At 40.7% G+C, this 24,653-nt stretch overlaps 1 protein-coding gene across 1 annotated transcript in view; it reads left to right on the top strand.

The window, feature by feature from the left end:
- Positions 1 to 21,711, top strand: part of EPDR1 (ependymin related 1) — a 64,376-nt gene extending 42,665 nt beyond the window's left edge. The window contains exons 2-3 of the mRNA XM_082259792.1: positions 5,440 to 5,648; positions 21,351 to 21,711. Coding sequence (XP_082115918.1) covers positions 5,440 to 5,648; positions 21,351 to 21,541 — 400 coding nt within the window. The 3' untranslated portion in view covers positions 21,542 to 21,711. The remainder of the gene's footprint in view (positions 1 to 5,439; positions 5,649 to 21,350) is intronic.
- Positions 21,712 to 24,653: the final 2,942 nt, after the last annotated feature.

Raw genomic sequence — 24,653 nt, 5'->3', positions numbered from 1 at the left:
GCAGTTTGGAGAGGTGTTCTCTTCACGGATGAATCCCGTTTTTCTTACATCTTTGAATTCAGCTCATGAAAAATGGGGTCGGCCTGTCAGTGCTCAGACCATGGGTCGCACACTTCATAAAATTGGTCTGCATGGCTGACGTCCCAGAAGGAAGCCTCTTCTAAAGATGATGCACAAGAGAGCCCACAAACAGTTTGCTAAAGACAAGCAGACTAAGGACATGGATTACTGGAACCATGTCCTGTGGTCTGATGAGACCAAGATAAACATATTTGGTTCAGATGGTGTCAAGCGTGTGTGGCGGCAACCAGGTGAGGAGTACAAAGACAAGTATGTCTTGCCTACAGTCAAGCATGGTGGTGGGAATGTCATGGTCTGGGACCACATGAGTGCTTCCGGCACTGGGGAGCTACAGTTCATTGAGGGAACCATGGATGCTGACATGTACTGTTACATACTGAAGCAGAGCATGATCCCCTTCCTTCAGGGACTAGGCTTAGGCAGTACTCCAACATGATAACGACCCAAAACACACCTCCAAGATGACCACTGCCTTGCTAAAGAAGTTGAGGATAAAGGTGATGGACTGGCCAAGCATGTCTCCAGACCTAAACCCTATTGAGCATCTGTGGGGAATCCTCAAACGGAAGGTGGAGAAGCGCAAGTTCTCTAACATCCACCAACTCCATGATGTCTTCATGGAGAAGTGGAAGAGGACTCCAGTTGCAACCTGTGAAGCTCTGGTGATCTTTATGCCCAAGAGAGTTAAGGCAGTGCTGGAAAATAATAGTGGCCACTAAGGATGATCGAACTTTTGAAAAGTTCGGTTCGACCAGAACACCCGAATTTTCCAAAAGTTTGGTTCGGATTTCAGAACCCCATTGAAATCAATGGGACCCGAAATTCGGTAATCAAAAAACACCATTTTTAAGCCCTAAAACCCAATAAATGCCCCTAAAAAGTGCCTAGGGTTCTGGGTCATGCCCCATTAACTATTATTCACACAAAAAAAGTTCTTAAAAATTGTCATTTTTGATAAAAAAGCCAATTATTTAAAAAAAAAAAAAAAAAAGAGAGATTTTTTTATTTTTTTTGGATTTCGTATCTGGGGGGTCTAAAAGGTGTGCATGTGAAGTTTCAGCTCTGTAGCATGTCCAGAACCATGAAAAAAAAAAAAAGATAATTTTTCAGTAGAACAGGGATGTGGGTCGGGACCCTCCTTTAACTTTAACACCTATATGATCTTTTTTTCTGGTTCTGGACATGCTACAGAGCTGAAACTTCACAGGTACACCTTTTAGACCCCCCAGACACAAAATCACACAAAAAAGTTCTTAAAAATTGTAATTTTTGATAAAAAAGCCAATTATTGAAAAATTAAAAAAAAAAAGAGATTTTTTGATTTTTACTTTGGATTTAGTATCTGGGGGGTCTAAAAAGTGTGCATGTGAAGTTTCAGCTCTGTAGCATGTCCAGAACCATGAAAAAAAAAAAGATAATTTTTCAGTAGAACAGGGATGTGGGTCGGGACCCTCCTTTAACTTTAACACCTATATGATCTTTTTTTCTGGTTCTGGACATGCTACAGAGCTGAAGCTTCACAGGTACACCTTTTAGACCCCCCAGACACAAAATCACACAAAAAAAGTTCTTAAAAATTGTCATTTTTGATAAAAAAAAGCCAATTATTGAAAAAAAAAAAGAGATTTTTTGATTTTTACTTTGGATTTCAGATCTGGGGGGTCTAAAAAGTGTACATGTGAAGTTTCAGCTCTGTAGCATGTCCAGAACCTTAAAAAAAAAGATTGTTTGTATTAGAAAACTTTCTGACAGGGGGTTGGCTTCGCTGCTGTAACACCTTGCCGGTTTAATAGAAGGCATTTTTTTGAGTTCTTTGCAGTCAGGAAAAACATCTGAACTTGTGTATAGTGGTACTGTGCACAAGTTCTGATGTTTTGCCTGCCTCCAAAAAACCCCCAAAAAATGCCAGCAAAAACACACCTGGGCATTTTTTTTTTTTTTTTGACGCTAGCGTTTTTTTTGGCATTTTTTGGGGTTCTTTTGAGGCAGGCAAAACATCTGAACTTGTGTATAGTGGTACTGTGCACAAGTTCAGATGTTTTGCCTGCCTCCAAAACCCCCCAAAAAATGCCAGCAAAAACACACCTGGGCCTTTTTTTTTTTTGACGCTAGCGTTTTTTTGGCATTTTTTTGGGTTCTTTTGAGGCAGACAAAACATCTGAACATGTGTATAGTGGTATATATACACACATACATATATTTATATACACACCTAGACATATATAGGTGTGATAGTAGCAGAAATATATTACTGTAAATGATTTCATTAGCGCAAGCATATATTTCTGCTACTATCACACCTATATATGTCTAGGTGTGTATATAAATATATGGATGTGTGTATATACACCACTATACACAAGTTCAGATGTTTTGCCTGCCTCAAAAGAACCACAAAAAATGCCAAAAAAAACGCTAGCGTCAAAAAAAAATGCCCAGGTGTGTTTTTGCTGGCATTTTTTGGGGGTTTTTGGAGGCAGGCAAAACATCAGAACTTGTGCACAGTACCACTATACACAAGTTCAGATGTTTTGCCTGCCTCCAAAACCCCCCAAAAAAATGCCAGCAAAAACACACCTGGGCATTTTTTTTTGACGCTAGCGTTTTTTTGGCATTTTTTTGGGTTCTTTTGAGGCAGGCAAAACATCTGAACATGTGTATAGGGGGTATATATACACATATATGTCTGAATATATACCCCTAGACATATATAGGTGTGATAGTAGCAGAAATATATTACTGTAAATGATTTCATTAGCGCAAGCATTTATTTCTGCTACTATCACACCTATATATGTCTAGGGGTATATATTCAGACATATATGTCTATATATACCCCCTATACACATGTTCAGATGTCATGTCTGACATCAAACATGTCCTCAAAAAAGCACTGGCAGTGGCAGCCCCTGCAGCATAAAAAATGCTTGGCTGGTGAGAAGCCATATGGGTGTGCCGAAGCTATTCAGAGAAAAGATCATTTCTCTATAGCGGTCACCCTGCTATGGAAGGGTTTTGTCACCCTGCCATAGCAGTCACTGCCAGTTAACCCTACACTACACTACGGTCCCCTTACACTTAACACTTTCCCTACAGAAACTCAATTTTTGAAGCTAACTTAAGTGTAAAGGAGCACTCTAACTACACTAGATATCCCTTTCCTCACACTAAAAATAGCTAAATGACACTTTTAAAGTAAAATTAACAGATCTGCTTCCACTCTCTTCCATGTCCAGTATAACAATGCTAGGAATATGGCGGGGGCGATCTTATATACTGGGGGGCGTATTCACTAATGATTGGTCTAGGGACCCCCTAGTCACTCCAATCACATTCCTAGCATTCTCCTGCCCCCTCAATTGGCTTTTGCTAATGGTTCTGGTCCAATCACGGGCTTTTAAAGCCCATTTCCTGAAGCATTGCATTTTGGGCGGTTCTGGTTGCCGAATTCCGAACTTTTCGTGGCAAAAAGTTCTAAATTCGGCTGAACCTCGAACACCCAATGTTCGGGCCGAACCGATGGTCGACCCGAACCGTTCGATCATCCCTAGCGGCCACACAGAATGTTGACACTTTGGGGCCAATTTGGACAATTTAATTTAGGGATGTACTCACTTTTGTTGCCAGCTGTTAAGACATTAATGGCTGTGAGTCGAGTTATTTTGAGGGGACAGCAAATTTACACTGTTATACAAGCTGTACACTCACTACTTTACATTGTAGCAAAGTGTTATTTCTTCAGTGTTGTCACATGAAAAGATATAATAAAATATTTACAAAAATGCGAGGGGTGTACTCACTTTTGTGAGATACTGTATGTAGTATGTATATATATCTTGTATATGTACTGTATATAAAAGCAAGCAGGCTTGATTGCTTAGTGCTAGCAGGAAAAAATGAGGTCAGTTACCTGGCTATGCTCTCTAGTAAGGGAGTCTGGATCACAAGACTGGTTGGACTGAATTGCACATCTTCAGACACGCAAGACAGTTCACACATACTGTATGTATTTTAATTGTGTATTTAACTGTGTACCTGGATTTCAGCTTCAAATGTGGGCTAAACGAACATGATCTGGATTTGATTTATTTTATTGAAGCCTGTGGGCACATAACTTTGGTGCCCTAAGTGTTGACCCTCTGTTAGGGCCCTTTTATCCTGACATTTGCTTTTTTTCTGATATAAGTTTGCTATAAAGTATGTGTAAATAATCTTATAATTTATTATTCCTACTAATTATGGAAAATTGTGTGGCCACTGATTTTACATAAATATCTGCCACTTTGCCTATGCCTATAGACATGTGTCTAGTGTACCTAGTAATAAATCTTCTCCTGGTCTAAGTACAATGTTCTTACTTTAATCTTACTGTAATAAAAACAGCCACTGCTGTTCTCTATACTTGCACTCCGCAGGCAACAAGAGGTAGGTGAACCTGCTGGTTCCCACTCAAGGTTTTGCTCCCTTTTTGCATTGAGTGCAAAAAGTACAGATTAGAGAAAACAGAACAAACAGTATACTGTATAGCAATATTCTATTTTACTCATATGTATTTTGTAGGTTTATGTATTGAACTGTATAAGGTTACTAACATTATGTTGTATGAGGACATCTAGTGGTGGCTTAGGACCCCTACAACATGTTTATTTATGTGTTTTGGTTTCACCCTCTGTCTTACCCTCCTTTTTCATTCAGTTCTAGCTAAACCCTTCCTGTTTCTACCAAGATCAGTCAGTATTAGTTCTTTGCTTAGGAGAGGTATTGGGTTTAATTTACTAAAGACAAATAGACTGTGCACTCTGCAAGTGCATTTTCACTCATTTTCTCCAGAAGAGCTAAGCTGCCTGTGGGGGGTGCCAAGTCATCAGATTGCCATACTGTCCAAACAAACGGGGTTGATTTACTAAAATTGGAGAGTACAAAATCTAGTGCAGCTGTGCATGATAGCCAATCAGTTTCTAGTTTCAGCTTATTCAATTCGGCTTTGTCAAAACAATTGGAAGCCAACTGCCTACCATGCAGAGCTGCACCAGATTTTGCACTCTCTAGTTTTAGCACATCAACCCCACTGGGTCTATAAAGGTCAATCAATGCATAAAGTGGCATTTGAAACAGAAACATCAGTATAGACATTGTCATTCACTTCCTATGATTCTCTAATAAAAATACTGAAATTAAACAGACATTCAGTTCACTGACTATGGGAACCTATCTAAACATTCCCAAACAAATTGGTCACTTTTAATTGGACTCTTTCATGTATGGCAACTTTCACATATGTACAACAGTGTTTTCTAAATGTGATTTGAGATGATGCCACAAAGTAACCCATTATGCGCTTGTATTTCTTTCTAATAGGTTCTTTGAATACATCTTTCTGTACAAAGAGTCAGTGATGTTTCAGATTGAACAGACTACTAAAATATGTGTTAAGAACACTCTGACTGCACTATGGGATCCATATGACATACCTGAAAATTCTACCTATGAAGATAAGTACTACATTGGAGGACCTGGGGACCAAATCATAGTCCAGGAATGGTCCGACAGAAAGCCAGCCAGAAAATGTAAGCATACACTGCTACCAGCTTTAATAATGGAGACTATACTTTGCATATCTACAAATGTATTTGGAATTACCATGGCAACTATAATAATACTGATTTCACAAGAAGAAAAAAAAGAACAATCACAGGAAAATGTATTTTTAATGAGCTTATATTTTGAGTTAGTATTGCAGTATATACTGCACTTTATTAAGGATTTGAGACATTTCACATACTCTTCCATATTTCCATTATATTAAATCCTAAATAGAGATTTGTTAATGGCAGATTGGCAACTAGACGGAGCTGTCAGTCACTCATGTACAAAATGTAAGAAATGTGAAAATGTGGAATAGACTCCCTCAGTTGTGGAATATACCCCCCTTACTTCCCACTAGTTCCAGGCAGCTCAGTTGATTGTTGTAAAAAAGATCTGGATGCATTCCTAAATGAACAAAATATAACTGGATATTAACATATATAGGTAACAACACAGCTCCCAACTATCCCTTATTTGGAGGGACTGACCTTCACTTAGAGCAACTTCCATCTGTCCCCTTTTCATCCTTATTTGTCCCTCATTTTCATCTGATGTACAGTATAAACCTGTATATTAATTGTAATATTTATCTATTGAAAAATGTTTTACGGTGCCAATCCCTTCATCTGATTACTAAATTGTTGCATTTGTAAATTACCAAAGCCAATATAAAGAATTAGTAGTTGTAAAAAAAGTGCTTGTGGGTTTAACCAATCATTTTTTGTTTATTAACACTCCATGTACCCAGATTGTGGCAGGAGTGTGTCCTATGCCTACATACTTTTGCTAATAGGTATCCCTCATTCACATCTCAGAAAGGTGGCGGATATAATAACACCAAAAACTTGATGATCCAGGGAATTTCTTATTACTTTCCTCTGCTGGTGCAAATTAAGCCATGTTTTACACATTTATTTTATTTCCTCTATCAACTGTGGGTATAGGGTTCTATTATATTAATTATTTTTTCCTATTTGTTGAACTGGAGAGACTTGTGTCTTTTCTCAGTCTAACTACAGTATATAACTATGTAACCCTACCTCCCCATGAAGCAAAACTGCAGCCACCCATTAACTGTAAACATATCTGCTTATTGATTAAATCTACTGTATTTCTGCAGACCTACATTACATATTTCATCCAGGCCATAGGTCTGTTGTGTTTGAAGCAGAAAAAAAGCAATTTCCATCAATAATTCTAAACAATGATGCTCATGTCGTATTAATGCCAATGGTTTTCTACTCATTATTTAACCCACTCCCTCTGAACTCACGCTCTCATAGATCTGCCTCTTGCACTCACTTTACTGCTGCAGTAATCACACTTCATTCAGCTAAGCAGTAAAAGCCTGTAACAAAGAAATATACTGTAATATATTACAGTTCTGAATTTTTTATCTCCATACTTTAGTTCTGGGACTCCCATGGCCGTGAGCTTATTCTCTTTTCCTGAACTGGAAAGAGGGGCAGTTGTTTTCTTGGGCTGCCTCTTGCTGATGTAGCACCCTCCTAGTTTAGAGTAGGCTGATAGGTAAATGATTGTAGCTCCTCTGTAAGAAGAGAAGCAGGGGTTGATTGCTTAGGGCTGCTCAGTGTTACATATGCTGCTTCAGTTCTGCTCCTTCCCCGAGTCTTCTAGAGACTAATAGAAGCAAAGTGCCAGGGAAAGCAGAACAGGCAGCCTGAATATTTGTGGGACTCCAGACAATCCCTGGGGAGGTGTGCCCAGTCCATAAGTAGTCTGAGGCCTGAGTAGCAGTGCAGTGTTCCTGGGTGCAGTTCTGCAATGGGGGACCCCTGAGCAGGGGTTCTGCCCTTGGGGCAGGAGAGCTAGATCAGCCAGAGTGAAGACATCAAGGTCCAAGCTAGGCTTAGCTGGGGGGGCCTATACGAAGATCCATTCTCCAGGGATTGAGCCGGGTCAGGAGGAAGCTCACTAGAGTAAGCCAGAAGGAAGTTAGTAGCAAGGAGCCCAACTGTCCTGTGGTAGTGATAATTGATATCTCCCTTATTAGGAAGAGCCTGTGGATATCAACAGGAGGCAATCAGTGATCCTGTGACTAAGTGAGTAAATGACCCCCTATGCTGAGGAGAAGTGGCAGTGTGTAGCTTTTAACCTACTGAGGGAGTACAAGTCACTAGCAGCATCAGGAATCTTGTGGGACAATCAAGTGCAGCCAGCAGTTTTTGAAGAGCAGCCATAAGTGAAGCCAGCAATATGTAAGGCACAGCCTGAGGTTGAGGAATCCTCAAGTTGTTTCAGTTGCAGTTCACCAGGGGTATCCGATGCCCCATTATCCCTATCCATGTACCTGTTCCAATAAAAATCCTAAAAGAACCCCTAGACTGTATTCTGAGCCAGTGAAATAATGGAAAAAAATCATGTGTGCCTGCCTGTGTGTGCTACAAAAGGGAAAATTCACAAGCAACTCTTTAGGGGGTTCTGCCTGTGTATTGAAAGTCACACCTCTGAAGTATGTTATACTCTCACTCTCCCTTCAGTCTATGCAAAGTTTAGGGATGTTTTCTGCATGTAAGGGGCAGACTGGCTACCTTCCCCTGCTGCACTTTTGTATTTTGACAGGGGGAATACACATGTCAGCACTTGCAGCTATTGCCTCCAAGCGGTCATTGAATGCTGGCTTTCCAGCATCATGGCTTCTGTTGAACAGACAGCAATACACACAAACCAAAGGTCAGCCGGTTCCTGTTGAATCAGCTAACTTTCGGTCTGTGTATACCCTGCTTTACTCTGCTTACTTTTATTAAAATTGTGGTACATACACAATAGACTATATGCAATAATGTACCTTCCAGAGCTTCCCTCTTTGCCTTTGCTGCGGGGCAATTACCTAGCCCACTGCAACTGACATCTCCTCCTATTATATTAAAAGAACCAAGTATATGATATTGTGCAAACTACATAACAAGTGACGCAAAAAGAACACTATTCATAGAAATGTAAAATAAGTGTTCAAGCAAGTGAAATAAAGTCCACTCCACAAGTGCAGGCAGTGATCTTCGCATTAAATGTGTTTCCTTCTTCGGCCATACAAGTGTTACAAAGCAGCTTACTAAAATGCCAGACCCAATGACACGGAGGTCTGAATAGGCTCAGTGCAGCCACTGAAGGATCTCTGTCCACTCGGGCAATATTGCATCTCCAAAGGCAGCTTACACAAACTCCAATCCCACAGTTGTAAACATTGGAGAGAAATAGAGAGGTAACTGCATGGTGTTATCACATCAAATAGAAATGTACTCACAAGAAACAAATGCAAACAAAACAGCACTTCGTTCCAGCTGATGGGTGAGCGTGACAAAATCACCGCTATAGATTCACCCAATACACATTTTGTCAGCACAAATGTCGTCCGGGGGCAATGGGGTAATGTGGAGGGTATCTGTGTTTAAAGTGGTTGTTACCTTTCAAACCCCTTTCACTGGCAGCCCCTCTGTTTTGTTCATGGATAATGCACTGTGTAAGTGTATTTATAAACGATGCTTCTAAATACTTTTTTTGCAGCCACATTCATGCCAGTCACGTGACTCCCGACCGCCCTGCTACTCTGATCCAGGGCTACAGCGGGAGGGGCCAAGATCTCCCTCTGACGTCAGCCAGGGAGGTCATGTGGTCACTCGGCTCCTCTTGCTGTATCCCTGGATCGGAGTAGCAGAATGGCTGGGAGTTAAGTGACTGGCCTGAATGTAGCTGCACAAAAAGTATTTAGAGGCCTCGTTTGTAAAAAAACACTTTGGCAGCCCCTCTGTTTTATCCAGGGATAATGCACTGTATGTGACAATTATTAAACATGACTGATAGCGGGGGGACACAGACATGGAGCTGACAGGCAGGAAGGGAGGGGAGAGGGGGACAGAGGAGGACAGGAGAACATGGGATGACAAAGGCACGCAGGCAGACTATGGTAATCAAGGCACAGCAGCCATGATTATTGTGGTCCAGACACAGAGGGGGAAACAGAAAGTGGAAGGATCAGCCAGGTTTTTTACAGCCTAGAGAGGGGCAGATCAGACAGCACAAGCACTGTGCTTTTTAACCTGCCATAAGGGAACAGAAGATCCCTTTTTTTTTTTTTTTTTTTTTTAGGGTTACAAACACTTTAATTACATTTTTGTATAATTGATTGTGCTCTTTTGAGAGATTTTTGTATTAATAAAGGATATTTAAATATAATAAAGTCTCATTTATACACCATTCAGTCTCTATTAGTATGATTGTTGTTGTGACTGCTGAGTCATAACTCATTTTTGTAGTTGGCTTATAGTTACCTATTGAGGCCACACAGAATTTTAGTGGACTTGCTAGCATTTATTCTCATTCCTCATAGTTTTTTGTAGTGGTCCTGGAGATTAGTACACTTTAAAGATTATGAGCCTGTGGCTGTTCATTTAACCCATGCATATCCTCATCTACCTTTGACAAAATACTATGGTCCACCAGGATGGCACCACAGTTTTCCTGAGCTCTGACACTCTGGGCCTCTCAGAGGTTTCTAGAGGTACATCTGTTTCATCTGACACTGGGTTCCATTCACAAAAACAGATTGTATGCGGTATTTGGGTGTCCAGACACCTTTTCCCTAAATACTGCATGCGATCCTGAAACTGTCAATTCACTATACCGTTTTGCGGTATTTATCGCAAAACACTAAAAACGCTTGGTAAATACTGCATGAATAGGCATGAAACTCAGTTCACAGAAGGAAATAAATAATTAAATAGTAATTAGGTAGTGGTCGAGGCATGCAGTATTTAACTAATGAGTACTGGTTTATTAGGAGTGGGTGGCCGCCGGTGTCCTTAACAACTAGTAACTGTTATGGTTGTTAAGGAGTGGGCGGATGCCACTTCCTTAACAACTGATCAGTCATTAGTTGTCAGTGTCTCTCTGATTAATTAGAGCCTTCAGTCACCAGACTGGACTTGTTATATGCTCACATACAGACTGCTATTTGATTAGGTCATAAACACCAGTCTGTTTGGATAGGGACTACCTCTGTCTCTTCACAATCTCCCACTTTCAGACATTAGTCTGGCCTTGCAACTTTTCTGTGTGACCAGACAGGTCTGGACTGGTGTTTAGCATGTGTCCTGCAGAACATAGGAGAAGAGCCTAATTAGAAAATACCATTCTGTTGTGGGCAAAAACCCATCTGACCCACATCAATTTTACATATGCCCAGGGACCCTTTTTCCCTGCTGAAACAGCCCCTATTTGCATCTTTACACAGTAAATATTTATACTGCTCAAAAAAATGAAAGGATTTAGCGCCGGTTCACACTACCGCGACGCTACTTTAGGTGGCGACCTCCGAGGTCGCGGTGCGAGCAGCGCGCCGCGACCTCGGAGCGGCCGCCACGGACTTCATAACATTGAATCTATGGGGGTCGCCTCCTGGTCGCCCCAAAGAAGCTCCGGACCCTTTTTCTAGGTCGGAGCGACTTGTGTCGCTCCTATTAGAACGGGTCCGTAGCTTCCCTATGGGAGGCGACCTGCGGCGACCTGTGAGGCGACCAGGTCGCCTCACAGGTCGCCCTAGTGTGAACCAGCACTTATTGAAAACACAACAGATCTCAATGGGAAAAAGTATCATTCTGAGTATCTATACTGATATGGACTGGGTAATGTGTTAGGAAGGAAAGGATGCCACATCGTTTGATGGAAATGAAAATTAATAACTTACAGAGGGCTGAATTCAAAGACACCCCAAAAATCTAAGTAAAAAAATAATGCAGTAGACTATTCTATTTTGCTGAATTTCCATTGCAGCAACTCAAAATGGTACTCGGTAGTATGTATGGCCCCCACGTGCTTGTATGCATGCATGCATGACAACATCAGGGCATGCTCCTAATGAGACGACGGTGTCCTGGGGTCTTTCCTTCCAGATCTGGACCAGGTCATCACTGAGCTCCTGAACAGACAGGTACAACCTGGTGGCTTCACATGGACCAAAACATAATGTTTCAGAGGTGTTCTATTGGATTTAGGTCAGGCGAGCATGGGGGGGCCATTCAGTGGTATCAATTCTTTCATCCTCCAGGAACATTGACCTGCACCAGGAGGAACCCGGGACTCACGGCACCAGTGTAGGGTCTGACAATGGGTCTAAGGATTTCATCCTGACACTTAATGGCAGTCAGGGTGCCATTTTCTAGCCTGAAGAGGTCTGTGCATCCCTCCATGGATACACTTCTCCAGATCATCCCTGACCCACCACCAAACCTGTCATGCTGCACGATGTTACAGGCAGCATAACATTCTCCACAGCTTCTCCAGACTCTTTCACGTTTGTCACATGTGCTTAGGGTGAACTTGCTCTCGCCTGCGAAAAGCACAGAGCTCCAGTGGCAGACCTGCCAATGATGGTGTTCAATGGCAAATGCCAATCGAGCTCCATGGTGCCCGGCAGTGAGCACAGGGCCCACTAGAGGACGTCGGGCCTCCAGGCCACCCTCATGAAGTCTGTTTCTAATTGTTTGGTCAGAGACATTCACACCAGTGGCCTGCTGGAGGTCATTTGGTAGGGCTCTGGCAGTGCTCACCCTGTTCCCCCTTGCACAAAGAAGCAGATACCTGTCGTGCTGATGGGTTAAGGGCCTTCTATGGCCCTGTCCAGCTCTCCTAGAGTAAATGCATGTCTGCTGGAAACTCCTCTATGTTCTTGAGACTGTGCTGTGAGACACAGCAAACCTTCTTGCAATGGCAAGTATTGATGTGCCATCTTGGAGGAGTTGGACTGCCTGTGCAACCTCTATAGGGTCCAGGTATCACCTCATGCTACCAGTAGTGGCACTGACCCTAGCCAAATGCAAAACTTTGTATGGCCCCCACGTGCTTGTATGCATGCCTGACAATGTCAGGGCATGCTCCTAATGAGACGAGGAATAGTGTCCTGGAGTATTTCCTCCCATATCTGGACCAGGGCATAACTGAGCTCCTGAGCAGACTGAGGTGAAACCTGGCGGTGTCAGATGGACCAAAACATAATGTCCCAGAGGTGTTCTATTGGATTTAGTTCAGGTGAGCATGGGGGCCATTTAATGGTATCAATTTCTTTATACTCCAAGAACTGACTGCATACTCTTGCCACATGAGGCTGGTCATTGTCATGCACCAGGAGGAACCCAGGACCCACTGCACCAGGGTAGGGTCTGACAATGGGTCCAAGGATTTCATCCCGATACCTAAAGGCAGTCAGGGTGCCATTTTCTAGCCTGTAGAGGTCTGTGCATCCCTCCATGGATATGCCTCCCCAGACCATCACTGACACACCACCAAACCAGTCATGCTGAACGATGTTACAGGCAGCATAATGTTCTCCATGGCTTCTCCAGACCCTTTCATGTCTATCACATGTGCTCAGGGTGAACCTGCTCTCATCTGTGAAAAGCATTGAATGTGTGAAATTCTGATGTTCAATGGAAAATTCCAATCGAGCTCCAAGATGCCAGGCAGTAAGCACAGGGCCCTTAGAGGACATCGGGCCCTCAGGCCACCCTCATGAAGCCTGTTTCTGATTGTTTGGTCAGAGACATTCATACCAGTGGCCTGCTGGAGGTCATTTTGTAGGGCTCTGGCAGTGCTCATCCTGTTCCTCCTTGCACAAAGGAGCAGATACTGGTCCTGCTGATGAGTTAAGGACCTTCTATAGCCCCGTCCAGCTCTCCTAGAGTAACTGCCTGTCTCCTGAAATCTCCTCCATGCTCTTGAGACTGTGCTGGGAGACACAGCAAACCATATACATATATATATATATATATATATATATATTAAGAAATATATTTACAGTATGTGTGTATATACAGTGGTGATCGAAAGTGTGGGCACCCCAGGTAATCTTTCGCATTAATGTGCATAAAGAAGTCAAGGAAATATGGACAAATCTCCAAAAGGCATCAAATTACAGATTAGTTTTTTATTTTTTTTTATTTTAGAAAAGCTCAGTTAGAGGGGTATGTATGATAAGGGTGCATCTATCCCGAAAATAGGAACAAAGCGTGACCTGTAGGATTGATCCCAACCAGAGACCTCCTACAGGGAAAGAGCGGGGGAATGGGATATTTCTGATGCTTGCATATAAATAGTATAACAGTATGGTCAACAGTTCAAGTAAAGCAGGAGATGTAGATGGATTAAAAAGATATATCCTTTATTAACATATATAGATCAAATAGATAAAAAATTTTAATTACAGATTAGACATTCTTATAATACGCCAACAAAAGTTAGATTTTATTTCCATCATTGACACTTTCAAAATTACAGAAAACAAAAAAATAGCGTCTGCAAAAGTTTGGGCACCCTGCAGAATTTATAGCGTGCACTGCCCCCTTTGCAAGGCTGAGACCTGCCAGTGTCATGGATAGGTCTCAATCCTCTGTTCGGAATGTAATTAAGAAATGGCAGTCATCAGGAACAGTGGAAGTTAAAGCAAGATCTGGAAGACCAAGAAAAATATCAGACAGAACAGCTCGCAGGATTGTGAGAAAAACAATTCAAAACCCATGTTTGACTGCAAAGATCTGGCAGACACTTGTTTGTTGTGGTACACTATTCCACTATAAAGAGATACTTGTACAAATATGGTCTTCATGGAAGAGTCATCGGAAGAAAACATCTTCTACGTCCTCACCTCAAAAATCAGCGTTTGAACTTTGCAAATGAACATATAGACAAGCCTGATGCATTTTGGAAACAAGTTCTGTGGACCGATGAGGTTAAAACTGAACTTTTTGGCCGGAATGAGCAAAGGTACGTTTGGAGAAGAAGGGGCACAGAATTTAATGAAAAGAACCTCTGTCCAACTGTTAAGCATGGGGGTGGATCAATCATGCTTTGGGGTTGTATTGCAGCCAGTGGCACAGGGAACATCTCACGAGTAGAAGGAAAAATGGATTCAATAAAATTTCAGCAAATTATGGATGGTAACTTGATGCCATCTGTGAAAAAGCTAAAGTTAAAGAGAGGATGGCTTCTACAAATGGATAATGATCCTAAACACACCTCAAAATCCACGGGGGATTACATCAAGAGGCGTAAACTGAAGGTTTTGCCATGGCCTTCACAATCTCCTGACCTCAACATAATTGATAATCTATGGATAGACCTTAAAAGAGCAGTGCGTGACAGACAGCACAGAAATCTGAAAGAACTGGAAGACTTTTGTAAGGAAAAATGGGCAAAGATAGCTCAAACAAGAATTGAAAGACTCTTGGCTGGCTACAAAAAGCTTTTACAAGCTGTGATACTAGCCAAAGGGGGCAGTACAAGATATTAACTCTGCAGGGTGCCTAAACTTTTGAAGACACCATTTTTTTGTTTTCTGTTATTTTGAAAGTGTAAATGATGGAAATAAAATCTAACTTTTGTTGGCATATTATAAGAATGTTTAATCTGTAATTTGATGCCTTTTGGAGATGTTTCCATCTTTCCTTGGCTTCTTTATGCACACTAATACAAATTTTTACCTGGGGTGCCCAAACTTTCAATCACCACTGTGTGTGTGTGTATATATATATATATATATATATATATATATATACACAGTATATATACAGTATCTCACAAAAGTGAGTACACCCCTTACATTTTTGTAAATATTTTATTATATATCGTTTCATGTGAAAAAGCTGAAGAAATGACAAGTTGCTATAATGTAAAGTAGTGAATGTACAGCTTGTATAACAGTGTAAATTTGCTGTCTCCTCAAAATAACTCAATACACAGCCATTAATGTCTAAACCGCTGGCAACAAAAGGGAGTACACCCCTACGTGAAAATGTGCAAACTGGGCCCAATTAGCCATTTTCCCTCCCCAGTGTCCTGTGACTCATTAGTGTTACAAGGTCTCAGGTGTGAATGAGGAGCAGGTGTGTTCAATTTGGTGTTATCGTTGTCACTCTCTCATACTGGTCACTGGAAGTTCAACATGGCATACCCATGGCAAAGAACTCTCTGAGGATCTGAAAAAATAATTTTTGCTCTACATAAAGATGGCCTAGGCTATAAGAAGATTTCCAAGACCCTGAAAGTGAGCTGCAGCACGGTGGCCAGGACCATACAGCGGTTTAACAGGACAGGTTACTCTCAGAACAGGCCTCGCCATGGTCGACCAAAGAAGTTGATTGCATGTGCTCAGCATCATATCCAGAGGTTTTCTCTGGGAAATAGTCGTATGAGTGCTGCCAGCCTTGTTGCAGAGGTTGAAGTGGTGGGGGGTCAGCCTGTCAGTGCTCATACCATACGCCGCACACTGCATAAAATTGGTCTGCATGGCTGTAGTCCCAGAAGGAAGCCTCTTCTAAAGATGATGCACAAGAAAGCCTGCAAACAATTTGCTGAAGACAAGAAGACTAAGGACATGGATTACTGGAACCATGTCCTGTGGTCTGATGAGACCAAGATAAACTTATTTGGTTCAGATGGTGTCAAGCATGTGTGGTGGCAACCAGGTGAGGCATACAAAGACAAGTGTGTCTTGCCTACAGTCAAGCATGGTGGTGGAAGTGTCATGGTCTGGGGGTGCATGAGTGCTGCCGGCACTGGGAAGCTACAGTTCATTGAGGTAACCATGAATGCCAACATGTACTGTGACATACTGAAGCAGAGTATGATCCCCTCTGGGTATTCCAACATGATAAAATCCCCAAACACACCTCCAAGGCGACCACGTCCTTGCTAAAAAAGCTGAGGGTAAAGGTAATGGACTTGCCAAGCATGTCTCCAGACCTAAACTCTATTGAGCATCTGTGGGGCATCCTCAAATGGAAAGTGGAGGAGCGCAAGGTCTCTAACCTCCACCAGCTCTGTGATGTCGTCATGGAGGAGTGGAAGAGGACTCCAGTGGCAACCTGTGAAGCTCTGGTGAACTCCATGCCCAAGAGGGTTAAGGCAGTGCTGGAAAATAATGGTGGACACACAAAATATTGACACTTTGGGCCCAGTGTGGACATTTTCATATAGGGATGTACTCACTTTTGTTGCCAGCATTTTAGAGAATAATTACTGTGTGTTAGGTATTTTGAGGGAACAGCAAATTTACACTGTTATACAAGCTGTACACTCACTACTTTACATTGTAGCAAAGTGTAATTTCTTCAGTGTTGTCACATGAAAAGATATAATAAAATATTTACAAAAATGTGAGGGGTGTACTCACTTCTGTGAGATACTGTGTGTATATATATATATATATATATATATATATATATATATATATACACCAACAGATTAAAAATAGCTAAAATAAAGAACCATTATAGTTTCCCCTTTAGCAATAATTCTTACAAACTACATTCTGACAAACCCAACAAGCTCCTCTTTTTGTCTTTCCATAGATACCAATAGAAGTATACACTTGTTTTACCTACAGGAAAAACTGTGGACAAACTGAAAAAGATATTACCTTTAAAAAAGGGGAGATAAAAGTGCATGAGGAATTTCATTGACCTTAGGAAAGGAAGCTTCCTTAGTTACCTATAGTGATTTACACGTTACTAAGATCAACAATGCCTGTTCATTTACTTTCAGAGCCTGTTATCCCAGGAGTATAGCTAAACATTAATGCTGGACACAGTGGAAACTTGTATATTGAAAGGTTGACAGTATGGTTCCTATGGGAAGTCTTCAAACCTTACAGTGCTATGAATAGATTCACATGTTACTCTGAATAGGTCTGAGATGGTAATCCAATTCATATTGCGCAAAGTCCTTTTTTATCCAATTTTCTTCTGCTTTAAATGTCTACACAGAGACTGAGATCCCTCTGGTGAGTGTACTCCGGCAGAAATTAGAGAAAAACAGCTGCAAAATGTCTGATGTATTGACCAGTTCTTGCAATGTTAGAACAAGTGGTTTCAAGCACAAAGTTGGGCAATAAAAATAATAAATATTACTTTAGACAGGCACCTGCTATGTCTTTTAGCAGCTCTCACATTTATTCACTGTTCTGATTCATCTTTTAATCTTCTAGCATATAAATACATCTACTACGCACAGCATAAATATCAGTATTTCATTTTATAATCAAAGATGCCCAGAGATGTCAGATGATCTTTATCTGATTGACATTAGGTGATTGTTTTTTTATAATGATGTAATGGGTAATAGGTAAACATAAAGTTCAGCAGATACTCTCAGCAAACTGATAGTGAGAAGAAAAGGCTACTGCTAGGTTGGAATTTTTGGGCAAGGCCCTACTGTTCCCTCAAGATAGCAACAATGACAGGAGAGCATTATTCTTGAGTCAGATTGCAATTAAGCCTCATTTCGCTTTGGAAAAGATTCCTGCACTACTTTGGTCCAACTTTGGTTCGATTTCAGCCCATTGAATAACAATAAAGTTGTATCCAAGTTGGATCAGCATCTTAACTGATCCAACTTGTGACATGCGACTTGTGCTCAGAGGCAATGTTAGTACTGCAAAATGAAATGAAAAAAAAAAAAAACGAATCCATATCAGACCCAAGTTGCACTCATCTCAAGTCGGATCCTGTTCATTAATGTCTGACCGATGTTGCAGGGCAAAGTCGGATCGGAAGTCGTGGGACTTTCATGTCGGAGGAGTGTGAACCCAGCCTTAAATAGAAACCAGTAGTGCTGTTAGGCCCGGTTCACACTGGTGCAACATATGCTCCGGCTTTGAGAGCACGTCGCATGATGTGTATAAATCAATAATTCCCTATGAGAGCCATTTTAACTGGTCTGACTTGTGTCGTTTCGACTTTGGAAAAGGTTCCTGCACTACTTTGGTCTGACTTTGGTCTGAATTCAGCCCAATAGATATCATTGAAGTTGTATCCAAGTCATCCTAACTGATCCGACTTGTGACATGCGACTTGTGCTCGGATGTAATTTTAGCATTGCAAAATGTATTGAAAAAAAAAACAAATTCCTACCAGACCCAAGTTGCACTCATCTCAAGTCGGATCCTGTTCATTAAAGTCTGACTGATGTTTGACTGATGTCTGACCAATGTTGCAGGGCAAAGTCAGATCGGAAATCGTGGGACTTTTATGTCAAACCAGTGAGAACCCAGCCTATTGCCTGGTTGCATTCAACATTTCAATTCCCAGGCCTTATGGGCCATACACACTATAAGATTTTCTGAAGACTTTTTCCTTTAGATTTACCAAAACCATATAATATGAGGTCAAACCTAAACACTTTCAATTTGTATGCAATCTGGCAGGCCCTTGCACTACATAGAAAAGGTAAATCTGAAGGAAATCTATCCACAAAAGTTGGATAGTGTGTATCCAGCTTTAGTCATCACTGCGTTCTGAAACCTCAGAACATGATTTCAAACTTTTTGACATCAGCACAAGTTATCTTTTACAGTTGAATTTCCTTCACTGGAGATTTGTATGTGAGGGAACTAAATGGACTAACTGGAACGCCATGCATTATGCATCACAGTAATGTCATCGCCTTATTTTAAAATCAATAATGTCATATAATCAAACACAATAAATATAACATTCTAGTTGGTTGGGATGGGGGGGCCAACATATTACACTATCAGTTTAGTTCTAGCAGCAAATAATGTGTTCTGTTGACTGGATAATAGGAGCCAGATTTAGTAGAATATCAACAGAATAGATCTTAACAGTTCACCTCATTACTGGTTGCAAGCAATTTAACTGATTTAGGTATCACATCTGACCAGGGATATTTTTCTAAGATAATAGGTGCAGGAACTTCCCCCTTCTGAGTCATCCTTCATCTATCTCTGCCCCCTACCCACCTCTGAGCACCATCCCTTGATTGCACCTGCTACCCACCTCCCTGTACCACCCTTTTTAAAGAATACAGAACAAAGTATCATTTTGTGCTACTAAGTAATTTGTATGGAATTTGATAGACCCCACCCCAGAAACAATAGATCCCCTAGCCACAATAACCCCCCCTTCACAAAAATAGATCCCCCTACACAAAAATTGTTCCCCCACCAACAACAATAGATAGATCCCCTTGCAGCCAGCATCAATAAACCCATCAGAACACCCCAGCACTCCTTGCCATGAAATAAATTCAGTGCGGGAGGTGCCGGAGGTTCAGGAGGTGCCGGAGCTGCGTTCCCCCACGTTCCCGCTGACAAAAGCCCTGCATCCGACATTCTGGATAATACTGAGTTATGTATAAGTAAAACCAAACCTTTACTCCCTGCCTCCCACTTTCCTTTATGTTGCACATCAGCCAAGGACAAAATTGTTCTGATATTGTTACCAGCATTGTGATAAAAGATGGGCAAATGTTTGCGTGTGGTCAAAATGCATCACCTGGGCCAGAACCAAGGCATAGTTTTCACAACTTTTATTTTACACATGTGGTCAAGTCTGACTTTGATTTGATCATTTACACAACCTGAAAAAATAAAAACATACAATGACTTCACAATAGATAAGTGAATTATTCCTCCTACTTATAATAAATATTGGTTTATCCACACAACATTATCTGTGCAGCTGATTTGCACCTATTCTGGCCAGTATTATATGGGAACAGGAAAGCAGTGCACTGTCCTATACGCAGACTGAAGTATTATTTTAAAGAGTATCTATGGTCAAAAATAAAAAAAATCAAGTATCTAATAAGGCAATCAAAGTTTTTTCATATAGTCCTTAGAAAAATAATGTTTTGTGCAGAACAGTGGCAAGTTGTTTAGCACTTTCACCTAGCAGCATTAGAGTTGTTGGTTTGAATCCCAACCATGACTTTACATGCATTTTCTCTCTGTGCATCTGTGGGTTTCCTCCGGGTACTCCAGTTTCCTCTCACACTCCAAAGACATGCTGGTAGGTTAATTGTATCCTGTCTAAATTGGCCCTGGTATGTGTTGTAAGATTGGGGTGATTAGACTCCAAGGGGTAGATATGTTCTCAATGAGTTGCACCAGTCCAAAACTGTATATTTAAGGGCATTATAGCCCACTTTTATTTATAAGAAGGGAAACATTCACAAATACATCAGTTGCCCACCCAGGAGGCTCCACTATTATCTTAACACTTGCACAATCAGAATACTTCAGCCCAGGGCCATCTTTAATATTGATTGGACCCCGGGCAAACATTTTCTTGGGCTCCCCCCCCCGCCAATCCACTTATTAAGCATTTGCAAGGGGCGTGGACTGAAGGTGCAGCTGCTTTAGGCCCAACAACAATGACTGGGCCCAGGGCAGCTGCCCCTTTTGCCCTGTGTTAAAGACGGCCCTGCTTCAGCCTCCTGGCTTACTCTCTAGACACAGGGCTGCTTCAGGCCTCAAGCATAGGCCTTAGGTCTGCTTCTCAGAACAATACAAAGAGTTCCTTAAAGTCAAGCTCTCTCAACAGAGAGCTTACCTGTGAATATTGGGGAAACCAGGGAGTTGTGGGAAAAGGAATTAAAGGGGCCTGCAACTGCATCTACATCTGCACATGATGAGTTGGCACTCTGCTACAGAATCATTTGTGAAAGAAAGCAAGCATATTTATTATATAATAAAAGTACATAGTGTTTGGATGCATATTATTGTGCTGATTCCATAACAGGAAAGTTCATGTTTTGTCTTTGGATTTCCATTAATATGTTATATACTTGTTGGAATTTAGAATTTATAAATGTTACTTTTGGAAGTGTGCAGATAACAGTTTTCTCATTTGTTCACTTTGTTTTGCCTGCAGCTGAAACCTGGGTTGGAGCATATACAGACAAGGATTGTTACCCAGTGCAAGAAACTTACACCAAGAATGAGAGCATGACTACCTCCACGCGATTCTTTGACTTAAAACTAGGCATAAAAGATCCATCTGTATTTACCCCTCCGAGCAGCTGTCAAACGGCACTGACACAGTTAATGAGTGATGGCTGCTGAAATTAGCAGGCTTCCATAAGTGTCCTATTATACAGTATGTAGTTAAAAACAGCTTACATTTAGAAAGGATAACAGTATTTTTGTCATGCTAAAATTAAAAGGTAACTTTACACATATGTTTTTATTATATACTATAGCTTCAGTGCCCTGATTTTTTGCGATCTGAATAATTTATAAAGCAATACTAGGAATGATACCAAAAACAAAAAAACAAAACTGTCTGTGGAACTATGTACTAATGCCCTTACTTCCCCTAGCAACCAGCTACCACTTTGAAAGCATTTCACACTAATTTAAACACACATACCCAAAAAATAAGCACAGCACTTCTAAAATAAGACTAAATCATAAAGTATTATAATGATAATACAGTGAAAACCTCAAAAAATACATATGTCCATGCCTGCGAACATACATGTATAATCTCCAAGAAATAATTGTATGTGAAATGACAAATATATCAAAAAATTATTTAAAACATAAAATCAAATGGTCAAAATATAAACAAAGTGACCATAAAAAATTCAAAGCAATTCCACTTCAAATGATATAGTAAATGCAATAAAGAAAACAGTGCAATGTCCCTAAACCAACATGCGCAAGTTTAAATTTCCAAGTGCTCGTAGTGATAAACTTCTGATGCAGGAAACAGCTAGAGTGCTCTACCTCTCCACCTAGTGCACCACAAAATGCTCACCTGAATGCACAGGCCCCTTAGGTTATTGAGGGTCTAAAGAGCTTAGTTGATGCAAGGGTTAAATTAATCTAAATTCTAACACAGCAAATAGCTGTATACAGCTAAACAAGGCTTCGCTTAGACCTGTCTTTTAAATGGCACATCGGACCTCTTATCCTCTGATGAAGTCTCATAAGGATGCAATGCTTTAGGTGGAGCCAACCCAATGACATTATCCTGCTGAAGAAAGGAGGCCGCTAGTGATCAACACTGAGCGAGATTGAGCTTCAGTTCACAGCGCTGTGCTAAGCATATGACCATTGTTATTTACAGAAGACTGATCTCTCTTTATTAAGCCTCTGACCTTGTGTTTCATGGTAGTGTTTGTTATTTCCCCGAAGCACTTTTTAATAAAGCTTGCAGTGAGCACTATGTGAGTTATCTTTCTCATTTACTTGTTGTGTTCGGAGTGAACTGCTGAGTTTAAACTACTTGTGTCTACTAAGCTGATGGCTAGGACCAAAGTGAGTGGATGAATTTAACCCTTGCACCAACTAAGCTCTTTTAAACCTCCAGTACCTAAAGGGTTTGTGAACTCAGGTGAGCAGTTTGTGGTGCACCAGGGGGAAAGGGAGAGCTCCTCTGGTTGATTCCTGCATGAGAAGATTATCACTAATGGAAATGTAAACTTGCATGTTGGTTTATAGACATTGCACTTTTTTTATGATTGTATTTACTATGTTTTTTAAGTGGGATTACTTTGAAATTTTATGAGCATTTTGTTTATGTTTTTACCATTCTATATCATGTTTTAAATAATTTTTTGATATATTTGTCATTTCACATACAATTCCACAAGCATTTTTGAGGTTTCCACTTTATTATGGTTGTAACACTTTATGATTTAATTTTATTTTAGAAGCACTACACTTATTTTTTTTTTTCGTATTAATACTATTGATGAACCTACAACTAACTTCAACTCCTCCTGACAGGCATATTTAGAAAACAGTGAAAGGAATGTGGTGCTAGTTGTATAATGCAGTAACCTAGAGCACAAAGTATTTAACTGAAAGAAATAGTTGTCCTGTTTCTGGATTTAATAGTATGCACAATACATATAGATGTACAGTATACGTGAACAGAATTGAAATATACATTTTATGTGAGCTAATTGTGAAAAATATTTTTTATATTTCCAAAGTAATTGGGAATATGTTCACTTCAATTGTCAAATGAACATAGGTTATAGCATAGATAGTCACGTTACATGAATTCACGTATACAAAGTGATATACAATACAGCAGTTAGCATACTGGAGGCTCACTCACTTTAAACCCTTCAGTCTGGTCACTGCTTGTCTCTTGTCTTGCTCTGGAATCCATGGGCCTGATGGACTGGCTGTGTGCTCTGCCTTTACTCAAGAGCTTTTCTTTTCATGTCCTTGTGGCAATCTTTACGGGATGTTGCTGGGTTGAGAGTTATCAATTAACTATCTGCTGTATGGGTAGAACTTCTGGAACCACTCTTTGATGAACTGAGGCTGGGTTTCCTGGTTCTAAGCCTTGATGACCTTTCTTTAAATTAGAGGGTCACATACAGTTGGTAAGCTCATATTTTTTCCATAAGAGGTGGTGTCTTCGCGACTGGACATCTTTCTATTTTGGTGATGGATGTTTACCACTCCGATGTGATCATATGAACACCCTAAAGAGGATATTTCTTTGCACGTGGACTTATTAACATTTTATATTGTATATAACTTTGTATATCTGAATTTATGTAGCGTGACTCTCTATGCTATAATTTAGGTTACACTGTGTAAAATATCTCACGGTAGAGTTGCAGCTCAAACTAATTTTTCTGTTCTATTTTTTCATGTATTCACGAGCACAGTTTCTTTTTGATTTTTAAAATTTGAACATGGGTATAAGGTATAAAAGATTTTTACAAACTCTAAAACAAATTACCAATTCATGCGCTGATCCTAAACTTAAATGTCCAGGCTGGTGATCCCTTTAGAGAGGCACACACAGAGATGTAAATGATGGGGCGTTGCAGCTCACCTAACCCTCCACTGGGTGGTGGACAATCAACTGTACAAAGAAAAAAGAAGAGCGCGCCAAGCCGCCCTTGCATAACACCGTTTATTGTAGATAAAAATAAATAAAGCTGTAGATTAATACACTCACATTTGAAAGATGAATATGAGGCACATTGATAAAAACCAAGACGTCAATAACTCCTATGGACAACCGCACTCCCGATCGCCATTCGCTCTCTCTCTGCATCCTGCAAACTGAGACTTCCGGGAGTTTTTCAACCCCAAGTAATGACAGTGGAAATTAATGGAGCTAAGCATTCAGATTTTACAACTGATGTCCCTTAAAATGTTGTTAATTAAACTTGAGCATCCCCACAAGTAATTCCAAAAC

Source organism: Pelophylax lessonae, assembly GCF_965119305.1.
Source record: "Pelophylax lessonae genome assembly, chromosome: 5".
In the NCBI taxonomy this organism is placed as follows: Eukaryota; Metazoa; Chordata; class Amphibia; order Anura; family Ranidae; genus Pelophylax; species Pelophylax lessonae.
Note: the sequence above shows the minus strand (reverse complement) of the source record. Positions and strands in the feature narration are given on the sequence as shown.